Source organism: Amblyraja radiata, chromosome 38 (assembly GCF_010909765.2).
Source record: "Amblyraja radiata isolate CabotCenter1 chromosome 38, sAmbRad1.1.pri, whole genome shotgun sequence".
NCBI lineage: Eukaryota > Metazoa > Chordata > Chondrichthyes > Rajiformes > Rajidae > Amblyraja > Amblyraja radiata.
In genome coordinates, this window is record NC_045993.1 from 11,419,047 (window position 1) to 11,446,656 (window position 27,610).

At 45.8% G+C, this 27,610-nt stretch overlaps 2 protein-coding genes across 3 annotated transcripts; one reads left to right on the forward strand and one right to left on the reverse strand.

The window, feature by feature from the left end:
* The first annotated feature begins 913 nt into the window (after window positions 1–913).
* prmt1 (protein arginine methyltransferase 1) lies at window positions 914–18,480 on the forward strand. Of its 2 annotated transcripts, none has more exons than XM_033013332.1 (10): window positions 914–1,028; window positions 4,759–4,872; window positions 6,156–6,311; window positions 7,072–7,135; window positions 8,896–9,038; window positions 9,586–9,673; window positions 10,863–10,978; window positions 11,746–11,896; window positions 13,179–13,300; window positions 15,271–18,480. In XM_033013332.1, the coding sequence occupies exons 1-10, from the start codon at window positions 966–968 to the stop codon at window positions 15,352–15,354; spliced, it is 1,101 nt and encodes a 366-aa protein (XP_032869223.1). In that variant the 5' UTR covers window positions 914–965; the 3' UTR covers window positions 15,355–18,480. The 2 variants fall into 2 exon arrangements, with proteins under 2 accessions (XP_032869223.1, XP_032869224.1); XM_033013333.1 differs by having other exon boundaries at window positions 920–983.
* Window positions 18,481–24,110: 5,630 nt separating this feature from the next.
* On the reverse strand, window positions 24,111–27,178 carry polr2l (RNA polymerase II, I and III subunit L). The gene is made up of 2 exons (XM_033013334.1): window positions 27,026–27,178; window positions 24,111–24,373 (listed from the first exon to the last, which is right to left on the reverse strand). Exons 1-2 carry the CDS (start codon window positions 27,118–27,120, stop codon window positions 24,265–24,267), a joined length of 204 nt encoding a protein of 67 aa, XP_032869225.1. The 5' UTR covers window positions 27,121–27,178; the 3' UTR covers window positions 24,111–24,264.
* Window positions 27,179–27,610: the final 432 nt, after the last annotated feature.

Below are 27,610 nucleotides of genomic sequence, written 5' to 3' on the forward strand. Positions count from 1 at the left end.
CCCCCTCCCCCTCAATGTCCCCTCCCCTCAATGCCCCCTCACCCTCAATGTCCCCTCCCCTCAATGTCCCCTCCCCCTCAATGTCCCCTCCCCTCAATGCCCCCTCACCCTCAATGTCCCCTCCCCCTCAATGTCCCCTCCTCCCCCTCAATGTCCCCTCCTCCCCCTCAATGTCCCCTCCCCCTCAATGCCCCCTCCCCCTCAGTCCCCTCCCCCTCAGTCCCCTCCCCCTCAATGTCCCCTCCCCCTCAATGTCCCCTCCTCCCCCTCAATGTCCCCTCCTCCCCCTCAATGTCCCCTCCCCCCTCAATGTCCCTTATTGCCCCCCACCAGTCCTTTACATGCCCCGTCTACACCCACCGTTTTGTCCGTTATTTGGGAGTGAGAAAGTTGGCAACCCTAGTCAAGATGAGTGTTATGAATCGAATGAAAATGACCCATCTTTCCTTTTCTGCCGAGTGCATAGTATGGGGTTTTATGCATTTCATCCGAGTAGTGAAGAGGACGAGTGAGGTGGAGCTGAGTCTCCAGCCCCAGGCTCCCACGTGCAGAGAGGGCACAGCATCCTCCGACCGGCCCCACGTGTGGATGTGCACTGCTTCCTGCCGGCCGCCACCGACCAATCACACGCCGCCTGGGAGGGGGCGGTGCCCTACCACATCCCGCCTCCTTTTGGTTGATAGACGGCACAACCATCCAATCAACGTATCCTAGACCGAGAGAAACGCCCCTACCGTTCGCCAAACCAATGAACAGAGGCCTTTGTCTGGAGTGACGTGTGAATGAACCAATCGTTGCTCTCGACGCCGCTGCGAACGGAGGCGGTGTTCGTGACTGGCACCTAATTTGTCCAATTATATCAGAGCCGACTGGACAGGCGGCCAATCGGGATTGAGTAGGGGCGGGACCAGATTTCCCTCCCGGTATAAAAGGCGGGGCGAACATGACGGCACTTCTTTCACAAGATGGCCGAGTGCATGGAGGTGGGTGTTGAAGCAGAGGGGAGTCGCATGAGGGTGAAACCGGAGGTGAATGGCCACGATGTTTCTTCACCGAATGACGTGTGTTTTGCTTTGGTGAAGGCGCGGGGCGGACGGGCGGGCGGGGAGGGAGGGAGGGAGGGAGGCGGTGGGAGGGGCGGCGGCCGCTCAATGGGTCGTTCGAGGCGGGACGGCGCGGCGGCAAAATGGCGGCGGCGTGCGGCCCGGCCCCTGGTTACCGCTCACGAGTGTGTGGGGGGCGGCGCAGGGAGCTCAATGAACGAACCTTTCTAATTTATTTTTCAATTTATATAATCTAGAAGGCTCACGCACTCTCTCCCCCCCCCCTGCGGGGCTTTGAGGGCTGGGAGGACCTGGGGCCAGAGCTGGGATGACCAGGGGCACCCCGTCCCCTCCTCACACATTGTGTCCCCTCGTCTACCTTCAATGGAACAGCAACATTCAACAACCCTTCCCAAGCTACGGGACTAGCACCCCTTCTCCACCTTTTTTTTCCAGTAAAGGTCGCCTCAGTCCCTCTCCCCAACGCATGATTCCTTTCCCTCAATCAACGCCGCCCCCTTCCCGCTCTCCATCTTGCTCCTTTCTCCATGCCCAGCCCCACGCCTCTTGTGCAAACTGAGCCAGCCCACCTTCCCCTCTTGTCTCAAGCTGATGCCCAGACCCTCTTCCCATGCACAGCCCACGCAGTCAAATGCTCCAACCCTCTACAATCACTGACATTGGAACACACAGCCCATTCACAGTTTAATCTTCTGAATTGCAGTTTTATTTTATGCAATCTTTTTATAATCATTTTAGTTGATATATACTCTGTTCTTTCGCTCCCACTCAGATCTGTATAGTCCTTTGTGATATGATGCCTGGCAATGTGAAGATTACATTTGTTGTCTAAAAAGGCCTCCTTTTAGTTTGGCTGCAATGTAGCTACTATCCCCTTGCACCTTGTTTCTTTCTATATGAAGGTCATCATTCTGTTTGCCATATTGACTATTTCTGTACCTGTTAATGACACTTCTATTCTATGTGCTTGCACTTCCAAGTCCCTTTGTGCCTCTATTTATAGCTTTATTTTTTATCATTTAGCAAGTGAGTTCTGATTGTCTCTTCGTCCAACTTGGATGCCGTCACCTTTGCCAGCATTGAAATGCATTTTCCAGCTTTGCCTACCCATTAATATAGTAGGAACAAATGTTTACATCTATATTAAAGCTCTGTTTCACAGTTATGCAGTTGTAAACGGACCTTCAGCCCATCAAGTCTACGCCAACCAATCTTTTCCATTAGACACAAAATGCTGGAGTAACTCAGCGGGACAGGCAGCATCTGGAGAGAAGGAATGGGTGATCACGTTTCGGATCGGATCTGAAACTCCACCCATATAACCATATAACCATATAACAATTACAGCACGGAAACAGGCCATCTCGACCCCTCTAGTCCGTGCCGAACACATAGTCTCCCCTAGTCCCATATACCTGCGCTCAGACCATAACCCTCCATTCCTTTCCCATCCATATAACTATCCAATTTATTTTTAAATGATAAAAACGAACCTGCCTCCACCACCTTCACTGGAAGCTCATTCCACACAGCTACCACTCTCTGAGTAAAGAAGTTCCCCCTCATGTTACCCCTAAACTTCAGTCCCTTAATTCTCAAGTCATGTCCCCTTGTTTGAATCTTCCCTACTCTCAGTGGGAAAAGCTTTTCCTTTCCTTTTCCTTCACCCATTCCTTCTCTCCAGAAATGCTGCCTGTCCCGCTAGGTTTCTCCAGCATTTTTTGTCTATCTTTGGTTTAAACCATCGTCTGCAGTTCCATCCTAACCATTTGCATTAATCCTACGTTCTCCTCGCATATTCTTCTACATATTTTCCGAACACTTCCGCTCAAACTCTACGCAACTAAGTTTACAGTTTACATTATCCATTTGGTCTTGGGCTGGGGGAGGACATCCACATTTGCTCACAAATTTCTCGCATTGGTTAGAAACCTCATCACTTGATCTGTGAAGAAACACCATTCGTAACTGCTGCTGTGCTGCTTCGTTGTTATCAGCAAATACATCATCAGAATTTTTTATAGATATTATAAATAATTGCAAACCCAATATTTGCAGCTTACACCCCAGCGGTATGAATATTGACTTCTCTAACTTCAAAGTAACCCACGTTTTCCCTTTCTCTCCATTTCTCCAACCCATCTGACTATCTCCGATTATCTGTTTGCTTTGTTGTTTGTTACTGTCTCTCAGCTAACAATGATTTATTCTGTTTTTTGCGATCTCCGTACCCCTTGTCCCGTTTTCACACCTTGCACTTCCTTACCTCTCTCTCCGCTGACTGTTAGTCTGAAGAAGGCTCTCAACCCGAAACATCACCCATTCCTTCTATCCAGAGATGCTTCCTGTCCCTCTGAATTACTCCAGCATTTTGTGTCCATCATACTTCAAGTACTTTCTCATCCCTTTTGTGTTGCTGAGTGAATTTTACAGCCAGGTCTTTGAACTCTGTTCTGAGTTTTAAGTTTAGGTAAATTATCTTTGAGGGACCATATCAGTGCCTTGTGATAGTGAGTATAAAAAGCATCCTTTAGACATTTTTCGTCAACTAGTTTGTTGCGTATGACCTGCTGTTTACAAACCCCATACTGCCCTCTGATCTGATGACTGTTTTGAATACGTTGGTTAATATGTCCCAAATTAACAAGCTAATTAGAACATAGTCCTCAAGAAATTTAGGCTAAATGTCCTAACATTCTCTAGTTTATTTCATTTCCTTTAAACAATAGGCAGAATTGAATAATATTTCAGTCTAGGAGCAGTACAAATCAAGTGAACGTCCAAAAACTATGGCAGGGTAAGCTACAATGTTCCCTCTTGTTCTCTTTAAAACCACAAGTAGACAATAGACAGTAGGTAAATAGCTGGTACTGGATTTTCTTGCTCATTATTGCTTTTTGCTTTCATTATTACTTTACTCAGTTTTGCTGAGTCCTTTCCCCAGACCCAGAATTACCTGGTGATGTACATAGCAATTATTACTCCTCTAATACAAAGGCTAACACAAGTAACACTCAGTGACATGGCTATGTACCTCATGTTATTCCTAGCTACTTTCTTTAATGTAATTAAAACTGGCATATTACATTTGGATTTTATTTTGAGGCATTTAAATACTTTTGCTGTTCTAGATGTTTATATTGTCCTTGTATCAGAATTGAATATTAACAACTTGAATTTGTGTAGTTACTGTGTGTATTTCAGTTTGTACATTATAGCGGTTAAACCAAAAATGAAACGCTGACCATGTTATCGTTCATGCTGGAAGTAAAATAGAGAAAGTTTGGAAAGTATCTGACTTAGTACATTTGGCAGTTGAAGTGTCAGCTGTTGGGATTGGAGCAATTTTGGAGACAACTTAGTAGGCTTGCATAGAATCATACAACATGGAAACATGCCCACCTCATCCATCCTGACCAAGATGCCCCATCTAAATTAGTCCCTTTTGCCTGTGCTTGACCTACATCTCTCTATACTTTTCCTATCCAGGTACAGATATAACATTGGCAAAAGTGTACAAATTTGGGCAGCTGTAGATCTTATAGGGAGAGGTACTTGTAATGGAATGTAAAGAGAGGTATGGAGAAGAAGACTCCTTGAAGGGGTTTGAAAATGAGGAAGATGTTAAAGTCAATTGAAGATTATGGTTAATGCTTTCTCAACATGCCCTATTTCAATGCAACGATTTGACCAGGTTACCTCACTCCCTGGTGCCCCAGATGGAAGTACACCAGTCAAGGCTGAGGCCGAGGACATGACCTCCAAGGATTATTACTTTGATTCCTATGCGCACTTTGGAATTCATGAGGTGAGTAGCAAAACTTGGTTAGAGTTGTTATTCCATTTAAACAACCAAATCAATGGTAATGTCAACTGCACGTCTTTACCTAACATTCCCCACTGCTCAAAATGTTGTGGGTTCTTATGCTATAGAAACCCATGCTGATTCTGCTGCATAGTGCTGAAGGCCTGCTCCACTTTGGGGTATTTTGCTGACAAGGTGTTCAGCAGGGACCTACCTGTGTTTTAGAGGGTTCCCAGAGGGGTTGACATACTGGCTAGTGTGGGCAATGGCAGCCTGCTTTGTGCACATTGACTCCTATGTTTGTCTCTGAAAAGCTCTTCATTGATCTTAAAGTACTTTGGGGATATTATGGTAGTGTGAAAGTATTGATACCAGTATGTCTTCGTGAAATAATTACTTTGCTAGTCTTGATGTTTGCGCTTTATTTTTTTTTAGCAGATAGCTAGCTACGACCATTACTTGGAATGCAACTTATTCCATGACTAACTGGGAGCATTTGATCACTATCGCTGGTTTTCTTCTAGTGAGATTGCAGTTAAATGTCAATGGACAGGTTGTTGCATTTTGTTGCCACAGGATTTAGGTGCAAAGTGTTTAGCTGAACATCTCAACAGCATAGAAATGTATTGGTCCCAGTTATATAGGGCTTTGGTGGCATTGTGTCTGAAATATTGTGCATCTCCTCCGATGAAAGGTTTAGTTGTGATAAAGGGAATGCAGCCAGTGGACCGGAAATCTTGAAGGGTGGTTTTCTGGAAGGAGAGAAATCAAACAGACTGGGGTTGTGCCTTCCAGTGTTCAGAAGAAATTAAATGGTCTAATTGAAATGTGCAATATTTGTATTGGGCTCGATAAGAGATGTGGGGATTATGTTTTACCTGCTTAGAGTATCCAGTAGCAAGGGTCAGAATATAAAATGAAGTTGGCCATTCGGAAGAGTTGAAAATAAATGTCTTCACCCATTGAGTAGTGTATTTGTTATGTCCTTCCAAAGAGGGCTGTGGATGCTCAGTACTGATTATATTTGATAAGACCTATTGATTATTGAATATCCAGTGAAGGAGGGGTGCTGAGGTAAAAGATCAGCAATAGTCCTGTGGAATTACCTATTTATTTCTTGCGTTCTCAGTGCCCGCTAGAGGGTAAATTTGGAGTCCATCTAATTAATTTTGGCATTTGAAGCTGGCAGCAGCAAAGAAGCCTGCATTCATTTTGAGAAAGGGCCTAACCCCAGTCCCTGGCCCTGTAAGCCTTTGTGACTCTTTCAATGGTTTTTCTCCTCGCAGGAAATGCTGAAGGATGAGGTTCGCACTTTAACCTACAGAAACTCCATGTACCATAACAAGCATCTCTTCAAGGATAAGATAGTCCTGGATGTGGGAAGTGGAACGGGCATCCTGTGCATGTTTGCGGCGAAGGCTGGTGCTAAGAAGGTTATTGGGGTAAGGATCACACCTAATCTATATGGAGCTAGTCTCATTTGAAGGTAGTCCTGGCTGTCTTTCACATGTGACATTAAACCAAGGATCTGTGCATTCAAAGTCCTGCAGGAGTTTAAATCTCCTGATGTCGGAACAGGTGGTTTCAAAAATTGTGTACCTCAATTGCTTTGAATAGTTTGAAATAGATGGCATGTAAATGCCGTATCTTTATCTGGTAAACATTGAAGCGGGGTGGCTGTGTGCCAACCGTGCTAAGTGAACCCTATTTATACTGTAGCTGATTGTAGTTGGCAGTTGTCAAACAGCTACAATGCCTCCCAGGGCTTGTGGGAACAGTTCGCCTCATTGACTGACCAAAAATGGTGATGCAGGAATTACCTAGTCTAATGCCTCAATATTTTGGTTAGCTTTGTCTGTCTATTTTCTACTGTTCTTTGAATGGTTAGACTTCATGATGCTTGCCACGATGGTAGTCCTTCTGAATAATCTTCATCATGATGAATAGGTATGGGCCTATTTCCTTTGCTCCATAGATGCTGCCTCACCCACTGAGTTTCTCCAGCATTTTTGTCTACCTTTGATTTTCAGCATCTGCAGTTCCCTCTTAAACAATAGGTATTCGAGGTTCATTTTTGAATTCTTGCATTTGAGAATCTTTTCATTCTAGACTTCATTTTAATTGGTGTTAGCTGTCCTTTTGATAAAAGAAAACTCAAATGATTATTCTTCCTGTAAAATGTGTTTTTTTATTAAATGGCAGATTGAGTGTTCCAATATCTCTGAATATGCTGAGAAGATCATCAAAGCAAACAACCTGAACCATGGTAAGGATCCACAATCCAGCGACTTCCTGGGTTATGAATGACCCGCCATCTGGAAATCCAACTTTACTCAAATTCTCCCGTATTTTTAAGCACTTTTCAAGATCGTAATAAAATGTCTTGTGTTCATAACTATGCTGTATATATTCCCTCAGTATTATTATGGCTTGTGTTAGTATTAGGTTTGATGAAATGTAAGAATTGTGTCAAATGTGTCTGGAACAATGCGATATGGGTAGCTACAGTGACCTGTGGAGAAATCGGTTTATGGACAGTTCTCGGGAATGAAGCCCTTTCTGTAACCTGGAGACTTGCCTGTATTATGTTTGTTTTATGTGCATTTAAAAAAAAATTACAGACAAAATAAATTATTTGCTTATTTTGTAATTGCCCATTTGTATGCTATTCAGTTTGCAACAGCTTGGTACCTGGCCAAGACCTGGCTTGCAGGTTGTGGCTGTGGGTTTATAGCCTAGTTTGTCGGTTCTCAAATTGTGCTATGCATGGGATCACTTAATAATTGATTGGAGCGGGGCAGGTTTTCCTCCCTGCTGCTGCCGCCCAGCTGAACTAAGTAGACTTCATACAAAGAATACTTTAGGTGTGCTGCTGCTGTTCATGATTACACATGCTTTATAAAGTGAATGGGACACTTCCAAGCAAAAAATTGAGTGGCAAGGAGCTGGGGGAAATATGTTTTCAGGGGATGTTTAATTACACCAGGTAAGCATGATGTATAAATTTGGAAGAGCTTTGAAAGATTGAAATCCAGTGCTAGCAAGATTTGTAATATTAGGAGGGTATGTGTCCAGAGAGAAGCTGTTTGAGTAGAGGAAATTCAGTATTTTAATTGTCTCTGGTGCAATTTTGTGTTTTTGTGCTTGGGATCTTTTGGGTGATCAATATTGAGACGGTGGAGATTGTGGGTAAATGGGTCTTGTGGTCTGCATTACAAAAACGCCAAGTAAAACTGCTAACCTGCAAGTCCTTAGCTTTCTTGCGTGTGTCCAGGTTTGGAAGGGTCAGGCTTGTCCTATTTCCTTGAGCAGTTTCTCAAGATTCACCTGTTGAGATCAGTATTCGGATACATACGGAGTTCAGCATGGTACAGTTTAGTCTATTTCAAGTGGAAAGTTTGCAGTAGAGCCTGAAGTTGTAGCATCCTTCCCAAATAAAAAAAACACATGATGAGCTTGAGGGTAGTTGCAGACAAATCTATCGCCTCAGTATGGTCTCTAGGTTTGACTGGAATGGAATTACCCAGTCATTTTCATTTCTTGGTGGCTATAGTCTTGTCACGAAATGCAGCCTTCCGCCAAACATGTTGTGCAATAGTAGAAGCATCACAAGTCTATACTACATCTGAGCTAGCTTTTTGTTGTTTGATATTCTAATGGTGGTACTCCACCTGTCATAGTATACCTGCGTGTCCTTGGTACACGTTGTTCTGCTACACAATGTATTTCCATACCACAAATTAGATTTAACACGAGTGATTGATTAGGGAACGCTGTTTGGATCAGGCGGGCCACATTGGTTATAATGCATTTCAATTGGGATTTGGAGAACCACTTACGTTATTTTGGAAATTACGAGCCAAAAAAAGCTCAGGTCTACTATGGGTGACTCAGCTAAATGCCCTCACGGGTTGGGTCCCCTCTTGTTTCATGCTATGCTCAATCTTTCATGTTTTTGGAGGTTAAAATTTGGTGGAAGGGGAGACGGTGCAGCTTGTGAGTGTCCGTTGTTCTTTCCTGTTTCAGTTATCACAATAATCAAGGGCAAGGTGGAGGAAGTGGACTTGCCAGTGGAGAAGGTGGACATCATCATCAGTGAGTGGATGGGCTACTGTCTCTTTTACGAGTCAATGCTGAACACGGTTATCTACGCACGGGACAAGTGGCTGGTACGTATCGAAGCAAATGGAAAGAGTATTGTGATTAATTCTGGCAGCTGGAAGTCCACGAGCCTATTTAACAATGTGAAGTGCATGTGCCAATCATAACTAAATTTTGCCCAATTTCCCTCATCCTCTGTTTTAGAAATAACGATCTGCTCCATCCCGCTTTCATGAATCACAGAATGATGCAGCACAAAACAGGATGCTTTGTTCTTCAAATCCTAGATTGTCCATGGAAATACCAGTTCTGTCATTCCACTCCCTGGTTTCCCCATGGTACTAATACCTTCGTCTCAAGGATTGCCTTGGATAGTGAAAGCCATGATTGCATCTGCCTTTACCCCACTTCGGCTGCGTGCTGAAGATACTGGTCATTTGCATTTTAACCAACAAGGTCTCTGATGGTGCTATAAGAGCCAAGGTTTTAGTTTGGACTTGCACCTGGCTGTCCAACACGTACCATCTATCCCAGACACGGTGCGTATGTGAGGCTGGATTTTTGCTGTGTTTATTTTTCACTGATTAAAACCTGTTTTTGGTTTTTTTTTTTTAGCGACCAGATGGGCTGATTTTCCCTGACCGAGCTGCTTTGTACGTCACAGCCATTGAGGACCGACAATACAAGGATTATAAAATCCATTGTAAGTTTGCAGAGTGGCGGGTAGTTTGTATTGTCAGAGTTGTGCTGCCGGTGAAGTATTGATGGAGCGCATCTGCTGTTGTAATATAAGGCTCAGCTAATTTGTGCATCGCTAACTCCTGCAAACAGTAGCTAGGAATTGGCGTTTTGGTTAACTTGTGCTCGCATGTTGGCTCTAAGGCCTATTCAGGTACTTTATTTCAAAATTGCATTTCACCCATTTTCCTGTCCTGGGCTCTGGTGGATGTTTCAGGCCAATGGGGTGTGGGTGACCATCACTGAAATTCAAGACATTTAATTTTAGCATGATAAATTATTGATTTTTTTAAGTGCTGGGGTGGTGCTGATTATTTCAAGTACTTGAACCCACCCCCTGTGACATAATCATTCAACGTGGAAACATGCCCTTCGGCCTAATTGCCCACGCCAACCAACATGCCCAATCTACACTAGTTCCACCTGCCTGTGTTTGGTCCATACTGCTCTAAACCAGGGGTTCCCAACTTTTTGCGTCCCGTTTACCCCGGCACCTTTAATAGCACATAACAATGTTATTTCACTTATTTATGAACAACTAATGATGAACAGTATACCAGAACCAAACATAGTCAGTCAATGAGAAAAAATATGTAAGCATTCAGAATCAACAAATTTACCCCCTAGGTAGGCGATCTTTACCCCCTGGGGGTGAATTTGCCCCAGGTTGGGAATCCTTGCTATAAACCTACCCATATCCATGTACTTGTCTAAATGTTTCTAAAACGTTGCGATAGTACTGACTCCACTACCTCTTCCAGCACGCGTTCCGTTCATCCACCACCTTTTGAGTAAAAAAAAAAAAGGGAGCCCTCTGGTTCCTATCAAATGTTTCCCCCCCCCCCCTCACCTTAAACCTATGTCGTCTGGTTCTCGATACCCCTACTCTGTGCAAGAGACTTTGTGCGTTTACCTGATCTATTCCCCTCGTGATTTTGTACACCTCTAAGATCGCCTCTCATCCACCTGCGCTCCAAGCAATACAGTCCTAGCCTGGTCAACCTCTCCCTATACCTCAGGCCCTCGAGTCTTGGCAACATCCTCATAAATCTTCTCTGAGCCCTTTCAAGCTTTTGTTAAGGGCAAGGCAAATTTTGTAGGGTAGAATTTTATATAGTTTTGGTGTAACCTGCCTGTTTGTGCTCTTCCTGCAGGGTGGGAGAATGTCTATGGTTTTGATATGTCCTGCATCAAGGATGTGGCCATCAAGGAACCACTGGTGGATGTGGTGGATCCCAAACAGTTGGTGACCAATGCCTGTCTCATCAAGGTTAGTGCATGAGTTTGTTCCATTTGGGGAATGTGAGGTTAAATGGATTACGGTTTGATGGGAATGGTTGTGCTACTGTTGTATGGCAATATGCCGGCAATCAGAAGGCCTCCACCCTGGTAGGATTGATTGTTTGAATGATACATAATGTAAACAGGCCCTTCGGACCACCAGGTCCACACCCACCAACGATCACCCCTTCACACTAGTTCTCCCACTTTCATCCATTCCCTACATACTACTGCCCATTTACAGAGGACGATGAACCTACTAATCTGCACGTCTTTGGGATGTGGGAGGAAAATGGAAACTCGGATGAAGGCCACGCAGTCACAGGGAGAATGATGGAGTTTAGAAGGATGAGAGGGTTGAGGAAACACTTTTTCCACACGAGTTGTGAGTCTAGAATTCTCTGCCTCAGAGGGCGGTGGAGGCCGGTTCTCTGGATACTTTCAAGAGAGCTAGATAGGGCTCTTAAAGAGAGTGGAGTCGGGGGATATGGGGAAAAGGCAGGGTTACTGATTGGGGATGATCAGCCATGATCACATTGAATGGGCCGAATGGCCTACTCCTGCACCTATTGTCTATTGACTATAATGTGCAAACTCCACACAGACAGCACCCGAGGTTAGGATCTAACCCGGGCCTCATGCTGTGAAACGGCAGCTATGCCACTGCGCTCCCTGAGTTGTATGAGTCGGTGGGGAGAGGGGAGTAGTTGCTGGGTGTGTAAGAGTTCATTCCTACTGAATTCTCTTTCCATTCAGGAGGTGGATATTTACACAGTGAAGGTCGACGACCTATCCTTCACGTCGCCTTTCTGCCTTCAAGTCACACGCAATGACTACATCCACGCATTGGTGGCGTACTTCAACATTGAGTTCACTCGCTGCCACAAGAGGACTGGGTTCTCCACAGGTACTGACTGAAGGGTACTTGGTTGTTTCAGAATGGGTGACATTTTGTGATCACTTTGTACTGGGTTTAAAAGAAAAACACCTTTTCGGAGCTTCTTGTTTTCAAATCCCTCCTCATTTTCTCACAGCTTACACCCAAGCTGCATGAACATTGACTTCTCTAACTTCCAGTAGACCTCACTTTCCCTCTTTCCTTCCCCTTCCCGGTTCTCTGACTACATTTTATCTCGGTACTGCCCACTCCCCTGACATCAGTCTGAAGAAGGGTCTCGACCCGAAAGGTCACCCATTCCTTCTCTCCAGAGATGCTGCCTGAGTTACTCCAGCATTTTGTGTCTATCATTGATTTAAACCAGCATCTGTTCTTTCCTACACCTTTAGCCATAAACGTCCCTATCTTAGCACATCCACACCAAGTATTCTCTCCTGACATTTAACCTCCACAGTTGAGAATACTGTTAGTGGTCTTTTGAAATTTACCACCTAATTCTCTCCTTACTCCTTTGACTGTTCCCTTGTTTGATGGTGGTGACCACCAAGTGTAGTACTAGGTCGATCAGCCCATTTAACGATGACCCTTGGACTATCCTGAATCAGACTTTACCTTGCACTAAACGTTATACCCTTGTGTCTATACGCTGTACATGGCTCAATTGTAATCATGTATTGTCTTTCTGCTGACTGGATAGCACGCAACAAAAGCTTTTCACTGTACCTCACTACACGTCACAATAAACTAAAATAAACTTCTGCCTTAATACACAAGAACTCTCCTCCTTTAAGACATTTATTAGACTTTAGAGATTAGAGAATGAGGCCCTTCGGCCCACCAAGTCCGTGCCGATCAGCAATCACACTAGCAAGTACACTAGCACTACCCCACACACTAGGGACTGTTTAAATTTTTTTTTTAAACCAAAGCCACTTAACCTACAAATCTGCGCATCTTTGGAGTGTGTGAGGAAACCAGAGTACCTGGTGGAAACCCACGTGGTCACAGGGAGAACGTACAAACTCCATACAGACGGCACCGGTAGTCAGTATCGAACCCGGGTCTCTGGCACCATAAGGCAGCAATTCTACCGCTGTGACGCCCAAAGGAATAAGGAATATTTCATAAATCGTGCAATTGTTCCCTCTGTCTTGGTGCTCAGTTGTGATGTTTTGTTGTGTGTGCTTGTGCGGACATTACCCTCCTGTTCCGAGGATTATGAACTGTTTCCCTGCAGAATGTTCGTGCAGAATATTTGTGCCAATGGTGTAAATGGTCTATTTAATTGCAGCCCCTGATGCCCCTTACACTCACTGGAAGCAGACAGTTTTCTACATGGAAGACTATTTGACAGTCAAGCGAGGCGAGGAGATCTTTGGGACAGTTGGCATGAAACCCAACGCCAAGAACAATGTAAGTGTGTGAAGTCACAAACGGGCTCCATGTCCTGTATTCGGAGTGTTGTATGGTCTGGAACTGGGTCTGCATTGAGGAATGATGTTGTCCAGGGACCACTGCTATTAATCCAAGTGGGAACAGTGTTAAATTTGTAGTGAGCGGTGGGCACGTTTCTCAAACTGACAAAAAGTTTAGTAGCAATGCTGGTTTATATCAAATTATATAATTGCTGTAGTAACTCGGGGTCAGGTAGCATCCCTGGAAAACATGGAAAGGCAACACATCAGTCTGAAGATGGGTTTTGACACGAAATGTCGCCTGTCCATGTTGTCCAGCAAGCACTGTGTCTTAAACTTATAGGCATACGTGTAGGTTGATCCTCTGTCCACTTTCCACACATTCCCTGGAGTAGTTTAGAGAAACGTCATTGAAACGGGTCACTTCGGCTCACCATGTCTGTGCCGACCATCGGTTACCCATGTTCTATGTTATCCCAGTTTCACATCCTACACGTGAGAGACAATTTGCAGAAGCCTATTAACATACAAACCTGTACGTCTCTAGAATGTGGGAAGAAACCGGAGCACCCAGAGAAAACCCACGAGGTCACGGAGAACGTGCAAACTCCATACAGACTACCTGTAGTCAGAATCAAACAGTCGGTTTCGGAGGGGGCGCTGCTCTGGCAGCAGCCATGTCATGCAGCTCGTCAGTTTTTCAACTTTTTTTTTTTTTTTTAGTATGTTTTAAAGTCTGTATTTAATGTTTCTTTGTGTGGGGGGGGTAAGGGGAAACCGCTTCGGTCGCCTCCTCCACGGAGAGGCGAGTTTTTCCAGGTCGCCTCCCCCGTGGCCTAACATCAAGGATCGACGCGGCTTTTCCCGGAGACGCGCCCGGGGCTTCAGCGGCGGGCGCAGCGTGGACTCTCGGCGTGGAGCGGATGAGCCCTCGCTGGAGGGGAGAGCTCCGTTTCGCTGGCCCGGGGCAGCCGGCAGCCTGAAGTCGCGGTCTGCAGATCTCCAGCTGGCACGGCGTCTACAGCCCAGGATCTCACGTTGGAGACCCGGGGTAAGAAGAAGCCATCACTGCCGCCCCGCGGCCGACTTCTACCGCGGGTCCGGCATGGACCTACCATCACCCCTGGAGGGGAGCTTCGACCGCCGGCCCTGCAGTCTACGGTGCTTCTGGCTGCGGCGGGGACTTAAATCTTGACTGCCAGTCTGCGGCCTACAACAACTTAAAGCCGCGGTCTCCGGTGAGGAAGAACCGATCCTGGACTGACTCTGGACTCTGGTCCTGACCACGGGGGGGAAATGGAGGAGGACTGGCCAAATTTTGTGCCTTCCACCACAGTGATGAATGCTGTGGTGGATGTTTGTGTTACAGTTTTATTGTGGTTGTGTGTTCTTTATTATTGTATCGCTGCAGACAACCCAAATTTCCACCAGCCTGGCTGTGTGGCAATAAATTCTATCTAATCTAATCTAATCTAAACCCGTGTCTGGCGCTGCACCAATTGATACCTGATTCCCTACGTATCTAAAAATCTGATCTGTGTTGGGAAGAAATCTAAAATTGATATGGGGAGAAGGCAGGCACGGGTTATTGATTGGGGACAATCAGCCATGATCACAATGAATGGCGGTGTTGGCTCGAAGGGCCGAATGGCCTCCTCCTGCACCTATTTTCTATGTTTCTAAAGTTGCATGGTCTTCTGAATGAAGACATTATTAAATGGTCGGTCCCTTTCACCAAGACTGGCTGTTGGTACGTTCTCCATTTGGAGATTTGGTACAGCCGTCTCTGCTCAGTTAAGCTTTTGAATGACCCAAAACATCACCTAACCATGTTCTCCAGATATGCTGCCTGATCAGTTGAGTTACTCAGCACTTTTCCTCCTTTTTATTGTTTTCATAGCTTTTAAGCAATTTCATTTCAACAAGGTGGGGGGAAATTATTAAAACGTGCAACATTTTTCCCAACAGAGAGATCTCGACTTCACCGTGGATATTGAATTCAAAGGGCAGCTGTGTGAAATGTCCAGTTCCATCGACTACAAGATGCGTTAGATCGGTCTCCGCCCACCACTCCTGACATACGCACCGTCCACATCGCACCATTTGCAGGCTGGATTGCGACTACTGTAGTATCCGATATGTAGATAATCTTGTTTTCAAAGGAAGCTGTTATTTGGTTGTGCGACTGACAGTTTTTTTCTGAATCAGTTGACATCCATCAGCATGGTAACTGCTATGGGGTGGTGGGAGAAAGAGAGAGCACCGAGAATAATAGTTGCCACTTGAGTTACTATGGAACCATTCTTACGCTGCTTTACTGTTTTTGTTTGCTTTTCAAACAGAAACATTTTAATGCAAATTCCTGACTCTGATTTTTTTTTTTGAGGGGGGGGCAGTGGTTAAGATTAGGTCTAGGTTATCCCATGGACAGCTGTGATTTGTTTTTGTTGGGGGGGGGGGGAAGGGAGGAAATGGTATTTTAGATTTCTGCAAGTGGATCTAAATTCCCACATACTCTTTTAGTAACTTGTTTGGGACCTTGTTACTGTTTGAGGAATGATTGTCATCTCTGGCAGAGTGCATTGTAAAATACAGTCGTGTTAAAATGGATGTTACTGCAGAAGCTGTCTAGAGAGAGAGAGAGAGACGGGGGGGGGGGGGGGGAAGGAAGGGAGAATCGAGGTGTAAACTGAGATTCCAAACAAACTCCATTTGGGCAAATGCAGTTGGTTTGAAGAAGCTGTTCTTGGTATTTGTTAGTCATTTTCCAAATGTGTTTCCAGTTTTGGAAACCAGAGGCATAACTACAAATTCTGTTGTGCCTTTTCTCTCTAGGTTTTGTACGAGTGTTTTGTGTTTCCAAACGCATCTTGTGTTTAGAAACATTTGACTTGCTACAAGGCACTTGATTATTAACATGGGCATCATGTCCTGACATTTATGATTGAGCAGCTACTGATTTCCTCGTCCCTCTAAGTTGCCTCTGTCCCCATTTAAAAGTAGCGTGGCGTAACTAAATTTATTTTTAAAGTCTTGAAATAATGAATTTTTCCAATGACTCGCCCGTCCATTTAACATTCTGAAAGTCCCCCACCTTTTTATGACCGGAACTTTAGATTTTGGTGTTTCCCAAGGAATTGCCTCTTAACCTTTCAGCAGTTGTGTGGTGACTCGAGTCTATTGCGACATGTCCATGTACCTCCTGTTCATTTATCCTCTGCAAAAAGCTTTTTGTAAATTCCTCCCTTGCACATCAGCCCTCCAGGTCTGAATGTGTGCGGTGTAGGTTTATGACAGACTCTGTCTTGCAAATGGCAAGAGTTAAGTGTTACTGTGAAACATGCCACAGCCAAGCTAAAGGCTTCATAATCATAACTACCGTAGCAACTTTCTTCATTGGCATTTGTGGTTCTAGTCAATTGGATCACCTGTTCTGAGGCTTGGGGAGAGGGAAGAATATTTTGAGCTGTGATATTTTAAATATTTCCTGTTAGTGGTAGCCTTGTAAAAAAAAAATTTCCACTAGCAGAAAACATGTTTAAAATCCAGAATGGAAATGGTTATGCTTCCCTCCTTCCTCCCAGCACCCCAGAGAAAAAAGAATACAGCTCCCTTTATCCCCACAGCTAAAGCTTACATGTGTTAGGCAGGTAACGAACGGTTGTAGCAGGTGGGAGTTTAATAAAAGTCAACCTTGACATGACCCCAGCATACATTGACAATTATAACCTAGCAATTAAAAAAGAATAATAATTTAATTAAAACATTATGCTCCTATGATTCCTTCTGTAAACAGGATCTCACTACTATCAGGGTAGATTGTAAGCAGGGTTGTAGAAAGCATTTGAGTCGGGTTGGAGGGAAATGGGTTGTGCAGAGGCCACAATATGGTTTGTTCTGTCACCCGGAGAAGGAATGTGTCGTGCCCCACTCCCTTGGCTTTTTCATTTCATTATCATTTCATCATGAACCAGTCTCAGTTGCTGCAGCGTTTGGGTAGAGAAATGAGTTTTGTTATTTTGGCAAGTTATTGAGACAAATATTTGGCTTGAAACACTGATGTTTCTCACCCCTTTCCAATTGGCCTCTACTGTTTCACCAGCCAGCCTTGAAGGCGGATGTCATTCATAATAGATGATTCCTCACCCAACCCTCCAATTTAATGCATGCACACTAAAATCCATTACCTTTCCAGCAGGTGCTTTGAGAGTGTGACCAATGTTGACAAGCACTCCAGCTTGTAGTGACAAGTATCCAGTTTTGCCCACCTGCATCTACTCTATCTGAACCAGAGCCCTGTTGATTTATACCTTTCACCCTGTTACTTCAAGTGGCTCAAGCTAGATGGTCACACTGCTTTCACTGATGAGAAGATGCCTGTGACCAATTGTGCAGGGGAGGATGGGATTGCGGGGAAGGGGGGGCTGAGGTGATGTTAATTGGCACTGGGTGACTACATTTTTCAGTGCAAGCCTGACCTGTTAAGTCTGCTCCACGGGTCTGAATGTGAAACTAGAAACCACTCAGAATCTTGAGTGCTGCCTTGCTGTAGGCTTTCTTGATGTGTGGATATTGTGTTTTGGATGTGGACAACATGATATCCAGAGGCTGTAACCCAGCTTTGGATTGACTGCCAGGAGTGCTGCTCAGACACAGTGCTAAGCAAGGCATTGTTCACGGAGTCATCTGCAGTGGGATGCTGGCAGCTTTAATTACTGGGCTGCAGTTGCACGACCAGTGTTAACTGAGCCAAACCCAGGTTGTTTAGTGGGCTACTGAGATAACTCCATGAATTGCCTGTGATTCCTTCTGAGAACAGGATTAACAGGATAGATTGGAATTGGGGTTGTAGTATCTGGTGGTAGTTGAGTTTGGCCTGAGACCAGAGCAATGGGTTGTGCACTGAATCTACAATATGGTTAGGGTTCCTTTTTAATTGGGAGAAGGAATGTCGTTCTCAACTCCCTAAGCTTCATAGGGGCAGTTGCATTTCCAAAGCTACGTTGCAGTCATGACATGTACCTGAAATCTTTTTAAGTATTAGTGCATTGGGACTGTCATGTTGGTCTTTTAAAACCCCCAAAGTACTGACTGGCAAACATTGTGGCTGTGTAGTAAATTATGTTTTTGTTTTTTTTATATATGGTGACATTCATTGAGAATAAAAATTTGACTTTACCTTCTTTGAGTCTTTCTTCCTTTGTTACCATGAGACAAGTAGTGAAGTTCCTCCCTGGGTTACGAACGCCTGCCTTTAGTTTGTAGATACAGCTTGGAAATGGGCCCTTTGGCCCACTGAGTCCATGCTGACCATCGATCACTCGTTCATACTGGTTCTGTTTTATCCCACTTCCATTTCCTACACACTAGGGGCGATTTACAGAGGCCAATTAACCTACCAACCATCGCATGTGGGACGTGGGAGGAAACCCATGTGATCAAAGGCAATGTGCAAACTCCCCACAGGCCTGAAGCTGGGTCGCTGGCATTGAGGCAGCAGCTCTACAAGCTACACCACTGCTGCCCAAAACATCGGTCTTCGATAGTCTATATGTAACAAATGTTTGGGAGCCTGGTGAAATGGCAGGGAAAAGATTTGCTTGCTGCTGTGGTCCTGCAGATAAATAAAGAATAAATACAATCATCCCTTTTTTGCACCACTGTGACTACTGGCAAACTGATCTACAGCAACAACTGGCATGAAATGGACATGGGAACTGTCTCAAGAAGCTGATCTATTTGTTCTGTTTCAGTGGTTGTTAACTATACTCAATTCTATACATTGATGGTAAGACACAGTAGGAAACCTGTATAGACAGAGCTGATGAACAGGATTGAACCCAGGTTGTTGATATATTTTGGTAATCCTGCAGATATCTGCAGGGTGGAAGGGAGGGAGGGAGGGGGCTTCTGCGTGTCTTTTCTTCCGAACTGCAGCTGGGTCTAGTAGAAGGTAGACAAAAATGCTGGAGAAACTCAGCGGGTGCGGCAGCATCTATGGAGCGCAGGAAATAGGCAACGTTTCGGGCCTAAACCCTTCTTCAGACTGATCCTTTGTCTAGCAGAGCTGGGAGCACTAGTACTTGCTCGCTGTCAATGAGGATAGTTGGCGACAGCTCTTCCTGTGCCTACTTGCTCTCCCCATCAGCGGTTTCTGAGATCCTCTCCCACACGACCTTTGTTCATTTCTTACTTACAAACAGTTTGGGTTATGAGTGTTTCTCAGGAACAAAGACAAAAGACATTTAACAAGCCAGTCATAAAGTTAAGTGTCTCCACAGATTCACCTGAATATTCCCAGCACTTCATTCCTGATGAACCTGTCATGGAGATGTTCTACACACCAATCATCTGATCACAGTTCTCCCCACTCAAATAGGATATTGGAGACAATGGACTGCTTTGTTTACAATGTTTTGATTGGCAAATGTAGATTGTGGAAAATTAAAATAGCCACTGAACAGAAAAAGTGGCATAGCTAGCCGACTGCTTCAATAAGGGCTTCAGAAACCTGGGTTCAATGCTGTTCATTGGCGTTGTCTACGAGTTTCCTCTGGGAGCTCTGGTTTCCTCCTGTGTCTTGCCTTCAATGTATAGAAACATAGAAATTAGGTGCAGGAGTAGGCCATTCGGCCCTTCGAGCCTGCACCGCCATTCAATATGATCATGGCTGATCATCCAACTCAGTATCCCGTACCTGCCTTCTCTCCATACCCTCTGATCCCCTTAGCCACAAGGGCCACATCTAACTCCCTCTTAAATATAGCCAATGAACTGACCTCGACTACCCTCTGTGGCAGGGAGTTCCAGAGATTCACCACTCTGTGTGAAAAAAGTTCTTCTCATCTCGGTTTTAAAGGATTTCCCCCTTATCCTTAAGCTGTGACCCCTTGTCCTGGACTTCCCCAACATCGGGAGCAATCTTCCTGCATCTAGCCTGTCCAACCCCTTAAGAATTTTGTAAGTTTCTATAAGATCCCCTCTCAATCTCCTAAATTCTAGAGAGTATAAACCAAGTCTATCCAGTCTTTCTTCATAAGACAGTCCTGACATCCCAGGAATCAGTCTGGTGAACCTTCTCTGCACTCCCTCTATGGCAATAATGTCCTTCCTCAGATTTGGAGACCAAAACTGTACGCAATACTCCAGGTGTGGTCTCACCAAGACCCTGTACAACTGCAGTAGAACCTCCCTGCTCCTATACTCAAATCCTTTTGCTATGAAAGCTAACATACCATTCGCTTTCTTCACTGCCTGCTGCACCTGCATGGCCACTTTCAATGACTGGTGTACCATGACACCCAGGTCTCGCTGCATCTCCCCTTTTCCTAGTCGGCCACCATTTAGATAATAGTCTGCTTTCCTGTTTTTGCCACCAAAATGGATAACCTCACATTTATCCACATTATACTGCATCTGCCAAACATTTGCCCACTCACCCAGCCTATCCAAGTCACCTTGCAGTCTCCTAGCATCCTCCTCACAGCTAACACTGCCCCCCAGCTTAGTGTCATCCGCAAACTTGGAGATATTGCCTTCAATTCCCTCATCCAGATCATTAATATATATTATAAATAGCTGGGGTCCCAGCACTGAGCCTTGCGGTACCCCACTAGTCACTGCCTGCCATTGTGAAAAGAACCCGTTTACTCCTACTCTTTGCTTCCTGTTTGCTAGCCAGTTCTCTATCCACATCAATACTGAACCCCCAATGCCGTGTGCTTTAAGTTTGTAAACTAAACTTGTCGAAAGCCTTCTGGAAGTCCAGATACACCACATCCACTGGTTCTCCCCTATCCACGCTACTAGTTACATCCTTGAAAAATTCTATAAGATTCGTCAGACATGATTTACCTTTTGTAAATCCATGCTGACTTTGTCCAATGATTTCACCACTTTCCAAATGTGCTGCTATCCCATCTTTAATAACTGACTCTAGCAGTTTCCCCACTACCGATGTTAGACTAACTGGTCTGTAATTCCCCGTTTTCTCTCTCCCTCCCTTCTTAAAAAGTGGGGTTACGTTTGCTACCCGCCAATCCTCAGGAACTACTCCAGAATCTAAAGAGTTTTGAAAGATTATTACTAATGCATCCACTATTTCTGGAGCTACTTCTGCAAAAGAATAAATCAGGGAAGGTAGTGCATCCGTGGATAACAAGGGAAATCAGGGATAGTATCAAAGCGAAGGATGATGCGTACAAATTAGCCAGAAAAAGCAGCATACCGGAGGACTGGGAGAAATTCAGAGACCAGCAGAGGAGGACAAAGGGCTTAATTAGGAAAGGAAAAATAGATTATGAAAGAAAACTGGCAGGGAACATAAAAACTGACTGCAAAAGGATATGGCGGACCAATTGAATAACTACTTTGGTTCCGTCTTCACTAAGGAAGACATAAATAATCTGCCGGTAGTATAGAATTGAGTATAGTTGACAACCACTTACACTGAACAAATAAATAACTTTCTTGAAGATCGGCAAAAAGCTGGATAGGCAGCATCCCTGGCGAAAAGGAATGGAGCCTGAAGACTGCAACAACCAGGTTCAGGAATAGCTACTTCCCCACGGCCATCAGGTTATTAAACTTGGCTCGGACAAAACTGTGACATTTATACCCATTATCTGTTATTTGCACTTTATTTATTCATGTGTGTATATATTTATATAATGGTATATGGACACACTGATCTGTTCTGTAGTCATGCCTACTATGTTCTGTTGTGCTGAAGCAAAGCAAGAATTTCATTGTCCTATCAGGGACACATGACAATAAACTATCTTGAATCTTGATGACGTTTTGGTTCGAGACCCTTCTTCAGACTAGTTGGGGATAAGAGAAACGAGAGATATAGACGATGAGGCAGATACCCAAAACATCACCCATTCCTTCTCGCCAGAGATGCCGTCTGTCCCGCTGAGTTACTCCAGCTTTTTGTGTCTATCTTTGGTTTAAAACAGGATCTGCAATTCCTTCCTACACATAATAACTTTCTTGGGACATACGTCCTGTCCATTTCATGCCAGTTGCTTTGGATCAAATTGCTAGTATATTTATTGCAGTGCAAAAAAAGGGGTTGTCAGTGGCTGAGCATTTATTATTTTAGGCTGATGATAAATTGATAAATGCTCAAGGGATGGTACGTGTGGCGTAGCTCAGCATCACTGCCTTTTTTTGATATCTTTAAGAGGGAGATTGACAGATTCTTGATTAGATGTTTGGGTGTCGGGGGTTATGGGGGGAAGGCATGAGAATGGGGTTGAGAGGGAAAGATAGATCAGCCGTGATTGAATGGTTCTTCTTACGTAGGGCGTGCACAGCCTAAAGTTGTAGGACAACTTGTTCTATTTGATTGTGCACACCGGGTTGATTGCATTTGTCGAAACAGGGCAGACCACATGAAGGCTGCAATCTTCCACCCCATTGAATGGTTGAGTAGACTTGATGGGCTTTATTCTGCTCCTATCTACTTTGGAGAGGAAAGGTATGAATGAAAGTGCCTTGAGTGCAAAATTTGGACCATCAGTCCACTACTGGAGTTGCCAAGGAACACATGGCCCCTCTCCTGGCTCAGTCTGTGCCGAGTTAGTGCTTGTCTGTGTGCTGGACTTGAAAGGACTGCTAGATCTGGTTTCTGTATCCTGCAGCCTGTTCAACTGACTAAATCATGACCTTGTCTAACAGAACTTTTAAACATTCCAGCTTCAATTCCAATCGACTGTGGAGGAGGAATTAGCACCCAAATTCATCCCAGTGAGTCAGGGGAAAAAGCTTGATCATTTATGGTTTGGTGGTGGATGGTATCAGGAACGACCAGGAATTATCAGGCTTTTGTAATTTTGTACTTGTGATTAAAATGTAAGAGTGGTAACCCTGATATTCCTGAATAGGTAACAATGTTATATTTCTGTGGGGAATAGTGACACAGTCTTCAGATTATAACATTACCTAGTTTCAGGAATAGCAGGGTTACCGCCCCTATATTTTAGGTAGTAATGTTATTTTTACTTTGAATAATGCGTGGAATAGTGACACATTATTCAGAGTATAATAACATTGCGACCTAGTTTCAGGAAGAGCAGGGTTACTACACTTAAATTTTAAATTACAAGTCAAAATTACATTTCATGACTTGTGTAAATGTCATCACTGTAAAAAATTGCAGCGAGGACATTTACACAAGTCAAATGAAATGTATGCATAATGAAATATCAAATCTTGTTTCTAGACATCAAAGAGTGGAGAGAAAGTTGGTACTGAAGCATTATTTACCCAATTTATTCACATTCCTCGAATGCTGCCTAACCTAAGTAGTTACAGCACTTTGTTTAGGTGTAATTGAAAGTGGCAACCTCGTCATTAGCAAAGTCTTACTCAGTAATTAACTGTGACACAAAATTGGCTTTGTCACTAAGGCAAAGACTTGTGCAGGATAATGCCCAAACACTCGTGCTGTGAAGGTACAGGACAATACATGCACTGGCTTGGTCCTCCTTGTCATTTCTCCAGTGTCGGTTCAAAGTCACCTTGAGAGCAGATAAAACTACAGAATTGAGAATGCTCACAGAACTTTACTGTCAGCGGACGTAACGCTCAGTAACTGGAGTGAGAATTACTTCAAAAGTGCAGGTAGGTGGTATCCTGAACAGCTGACATTTATGGTTCAGTACACCAGTACATCAGAGGATGACAAAATGATTACTTTCCAGTCCACTAATCACTGTAAGGGAATAAAGATCTCTTTAAAAAGAAGGGATCATCTTTTACCAGCACAGTAGTCAAATAAATTTCTCATTCATAAGCACTGATAATATAAAATCCCCATTTTTATTTATGATACAGTTATGCAAATTGTCTTCTTCCAGACCATGTTCTCCAGATCTTCGTGTAGAGTTCGCCTGTCACACCAGCGAGGTTAGTCTAATACTTTGCCATTATCATGATCCACAAGTCAAGGGTGGATCATTTCTCCAGGGGAGCGTAGTTCAGGAGTTTCTCAATCAGATCAACGTGGGAGAGGAGCATCCGCCGACAGCAATACCGCTTCAGGCCCAGTGCGTCCAAAGCATCACTAGAAACAAGTGAACCATAGGGCCATTCAGTTTCATTATGAACCCATGAGAGACAAGGCTCACTGTCCCTCAGGTGCAGAAAGGTTGGAGCAATTCAACTTTCCACCCACGGGGCAGTCTCAAATTGTGTAGGAAGGAACGGCAGATGCTAGTTTAAACCGGATAAATAAATGCTGGAGTAACTCAGTGGGTCAGGCAGCATCTCTGGAGAGAAGGAACAGGTGATGTTTCAGGTCTCGACCCGAAATGTCGCCTATTCCTTTACTCTAGAAACATAGAAAATAGGTGCAGGAGTAGGTCATTCGGCCCTTCGAGCCTGCACTGCCATTCAATATGATCATGGTTGATCATCCACTCAGTATCCTGTACCTCTCCATACCCCCTGATCCCTTTAGCCACAAGGGCCACATCTAACTCCCTCTTAAATATAGCCAATGAACTGGCCTCAACTATTCTGTGGCAGAGAATTCCAGAGATTCACCACTCTCTGTGTAAAAAATGTTTTTCTCATCTCAGTCCTAAAAGATTTCCCCAATAACATTCCAAATACAGCACAGAAAAAGGCTCCTCAGCCCCTCGCCCCTGCCAACCAAGATGCCCCATCTAAGCTAATCCCATTTACCCACATTTGACCCATATCACCCTAAACCTTTGCAACTGCTCCTTTTCCACTGTTATCAGGCCACTGAGCATTAACTGGAGTCTAGTCCCAATCTTCCAACCTACGTCATTGTGGACATTGGTCTTTTTCTCTTTGCACTACCTGTTATACTTGTGTATGGTTTGATTGTACCCATGTGTTATATGATCTGATAGCACACAAAAGCTTTTCACTGTACCTCTGTACACGTGACCTTGATCACAATGAATGGCGGTGCTGGCTCGAAGGGCCGAATGGCCTCCTCCTGCACCTATTTTCTATGTGACAATAAACCAATACCATACCTAAGACAGATACAAAAACTGGACTAACTCTGTGGGTCAGGCAGCATCTGTGGGGAAAAGGAATATGTGACGTTTCAGGTCTAGTCCCTTTTTCATACCCGAAATGTCACCTGTTCCTTTTCTCCAGAGATGCTGCCTGTCCCACTGTTACTCCAGCTTTTTGTGTCTGTCTTTGGTTTAAACCAGCACCTGCAGTTCCTTCCTACACACCATACCTGACCAAATGTATTTTAAATGTTGTTATAGTACCTGCCACAACTCTGGCAGCTCGTTTCATACACCCACCACCCACTGTCTGGAAAAAATGCCCCACGTGTTCCTATTAAATCTCCCCTCGCTCCCCCAAAACCAATGACCTCTGGTTCCCCAACTCTGGGGAAAAGACCTGTGACCTTCTCACGCTATGCGGTTTAAAAGACACTTGGACAGGTACATGGATAGGCCGGATAAGGGCGGCACGGTGGCGCAGCGGTAGAGTTGCTGCCTCACAGCGGCAGAGACTCGGGTTCGATCCCGACTACGGGTGCTGTCTGTGTGGAGTTTGCACGTTCTCCCCGTGAGTGACCCGCGTGGGTTTTCTCCGGGTGCCCCGCTTTCCTCCCACACTCCACAGGTTTGTAGATTAATTGGCTTCGGTAAAAATGTAAGAATTGTCCCTATAGTGCGTGTAGGATAGTGTTAGTGGGCGGGAAGCGCTGGTGGGCCGAAGGGCCTGCTTACTTCCGCGCTGTATCTCAAAACTAAAATGGGCCACGGGTCCAGGTGGGACGTGTGTGGGTGGGTCAGCATGGGCAAGGTGGGCCGAAGGCCCGTTTCCGCGCTGAGTGACTCTCTGACTCCTCGGATACTTAACACCCGCGGGAAGCGGGCCCTTCCCAACCGCCCAGCGGCGCCGAGACCCGTCCGCCCCGGGCCCGCTCCGTCACACGAGTCCCCGGTCCCCGGGCCCGCTCCGACACCCGAGTCCCCGGGCCCGCTCCGTCACCCGAGTCCCCGGGCCCGCTCCGACACCCGAGTCCCCGGTCCCCGGGCCCGCTCCGACACCCTAGTCCCCGGGCCCGCTCCGTCACACGAGTCCCCGGTCCCCGGGCCCGCTCCGACACCCGAGTCCCCGGGCCCGCTCCGTCACCCGAGTCCCCGGTCCCCGGGCCCGCTCCGACACCCGAGTCCCCGGGCCCGCTCCGTCACCCGAGTCCCCGGGCCCGCTCCGTCACCCGAGTCCCCGGGCCCGCTCCGTCACCCGAGTCCCCGGGCCCGCTCCGACACCCGAGTCCCCGGGCCCGCTCCGTCACCCGAGTCCCCGGGCCCGCTCCGTCACCCGAGTCCCCGGGCCCGCTCCGACACCCGAGTCCCCGGTCCCCGGGCCCGCTCCGACACCCGAGTCCCCGGGCCCGCTCCGTCACCCGAGTCCCCGGTCCCCGGGCCCGCTCCGACACCCGAGTCCCCGGTCCCCGGGCCCGCTCCGTCACCCTAGTCCCCGGGCCCGCTCCGTCACACGAGTCCCCGGTCCCCGGGCCCGCTCCGTCACCTTAGTCCCCGGTCCCCGGGCCCGCTCCGACACCCGAGTCCCCGGGCCCGCTCCGTCACCCTAGTCCCCGGTCCCCGGGCCCGCTCCGACACCCGAGTCCCCGGGCCCGCTCCGTCACCCGAGTCCCCGGGCCCTGTCCGACGCCTAAGCTCCCCCCCCGCGGGCGCGGCGCACTCACCCCTCGGTGTACTCGGCCTGCAACAGGCCCAGGTAGGCCTCCCACTTGTTGCCGACCACTTTGCCGCAGGTGAAGCAGCGCACGGGGATGATCATCCTGCGTCTCCAATGGCCGCCGCACTGCACATGCGCAGTAGGCAGGAGCCGCGTGTTGGCGAGACTGACGTAGTACGGTCATGGGCTCCTGGGTCATTTGTTTCGCGCCATTTTGGGAATCAAATTTATGAGAGTTTTTTTTAATGGGTTTCTCTAGTATCTTTGGTTGGCATTCCGCATGCGTCGTGTTTGTGTGTGTGTGTGTGTGTGTGAGTGTGTGTGAATGTGTGTGTGTGAATGTGTGAGTGTGAGTGTGTGAATGTGTGTGTGAGTGTGTGTGTGTGAGTGTGTGTGTGTGAGTGTGTGTGTGAATGTGTATGTGTGAGTGTGTGTGTGAATGTGAGTGAGTGTGCGTGTGTGTGTGAATGTGAGTGTATGTGTGTGAATGTGAGTGTGTGTGTGAATGTGAGTGTGTGTGAATGTGAGTGTATGTGTGTGAATGTGAGTGTGTGTGTGAATGTGAGTGTGTGTGAATGTGAGTGTGTGTGTG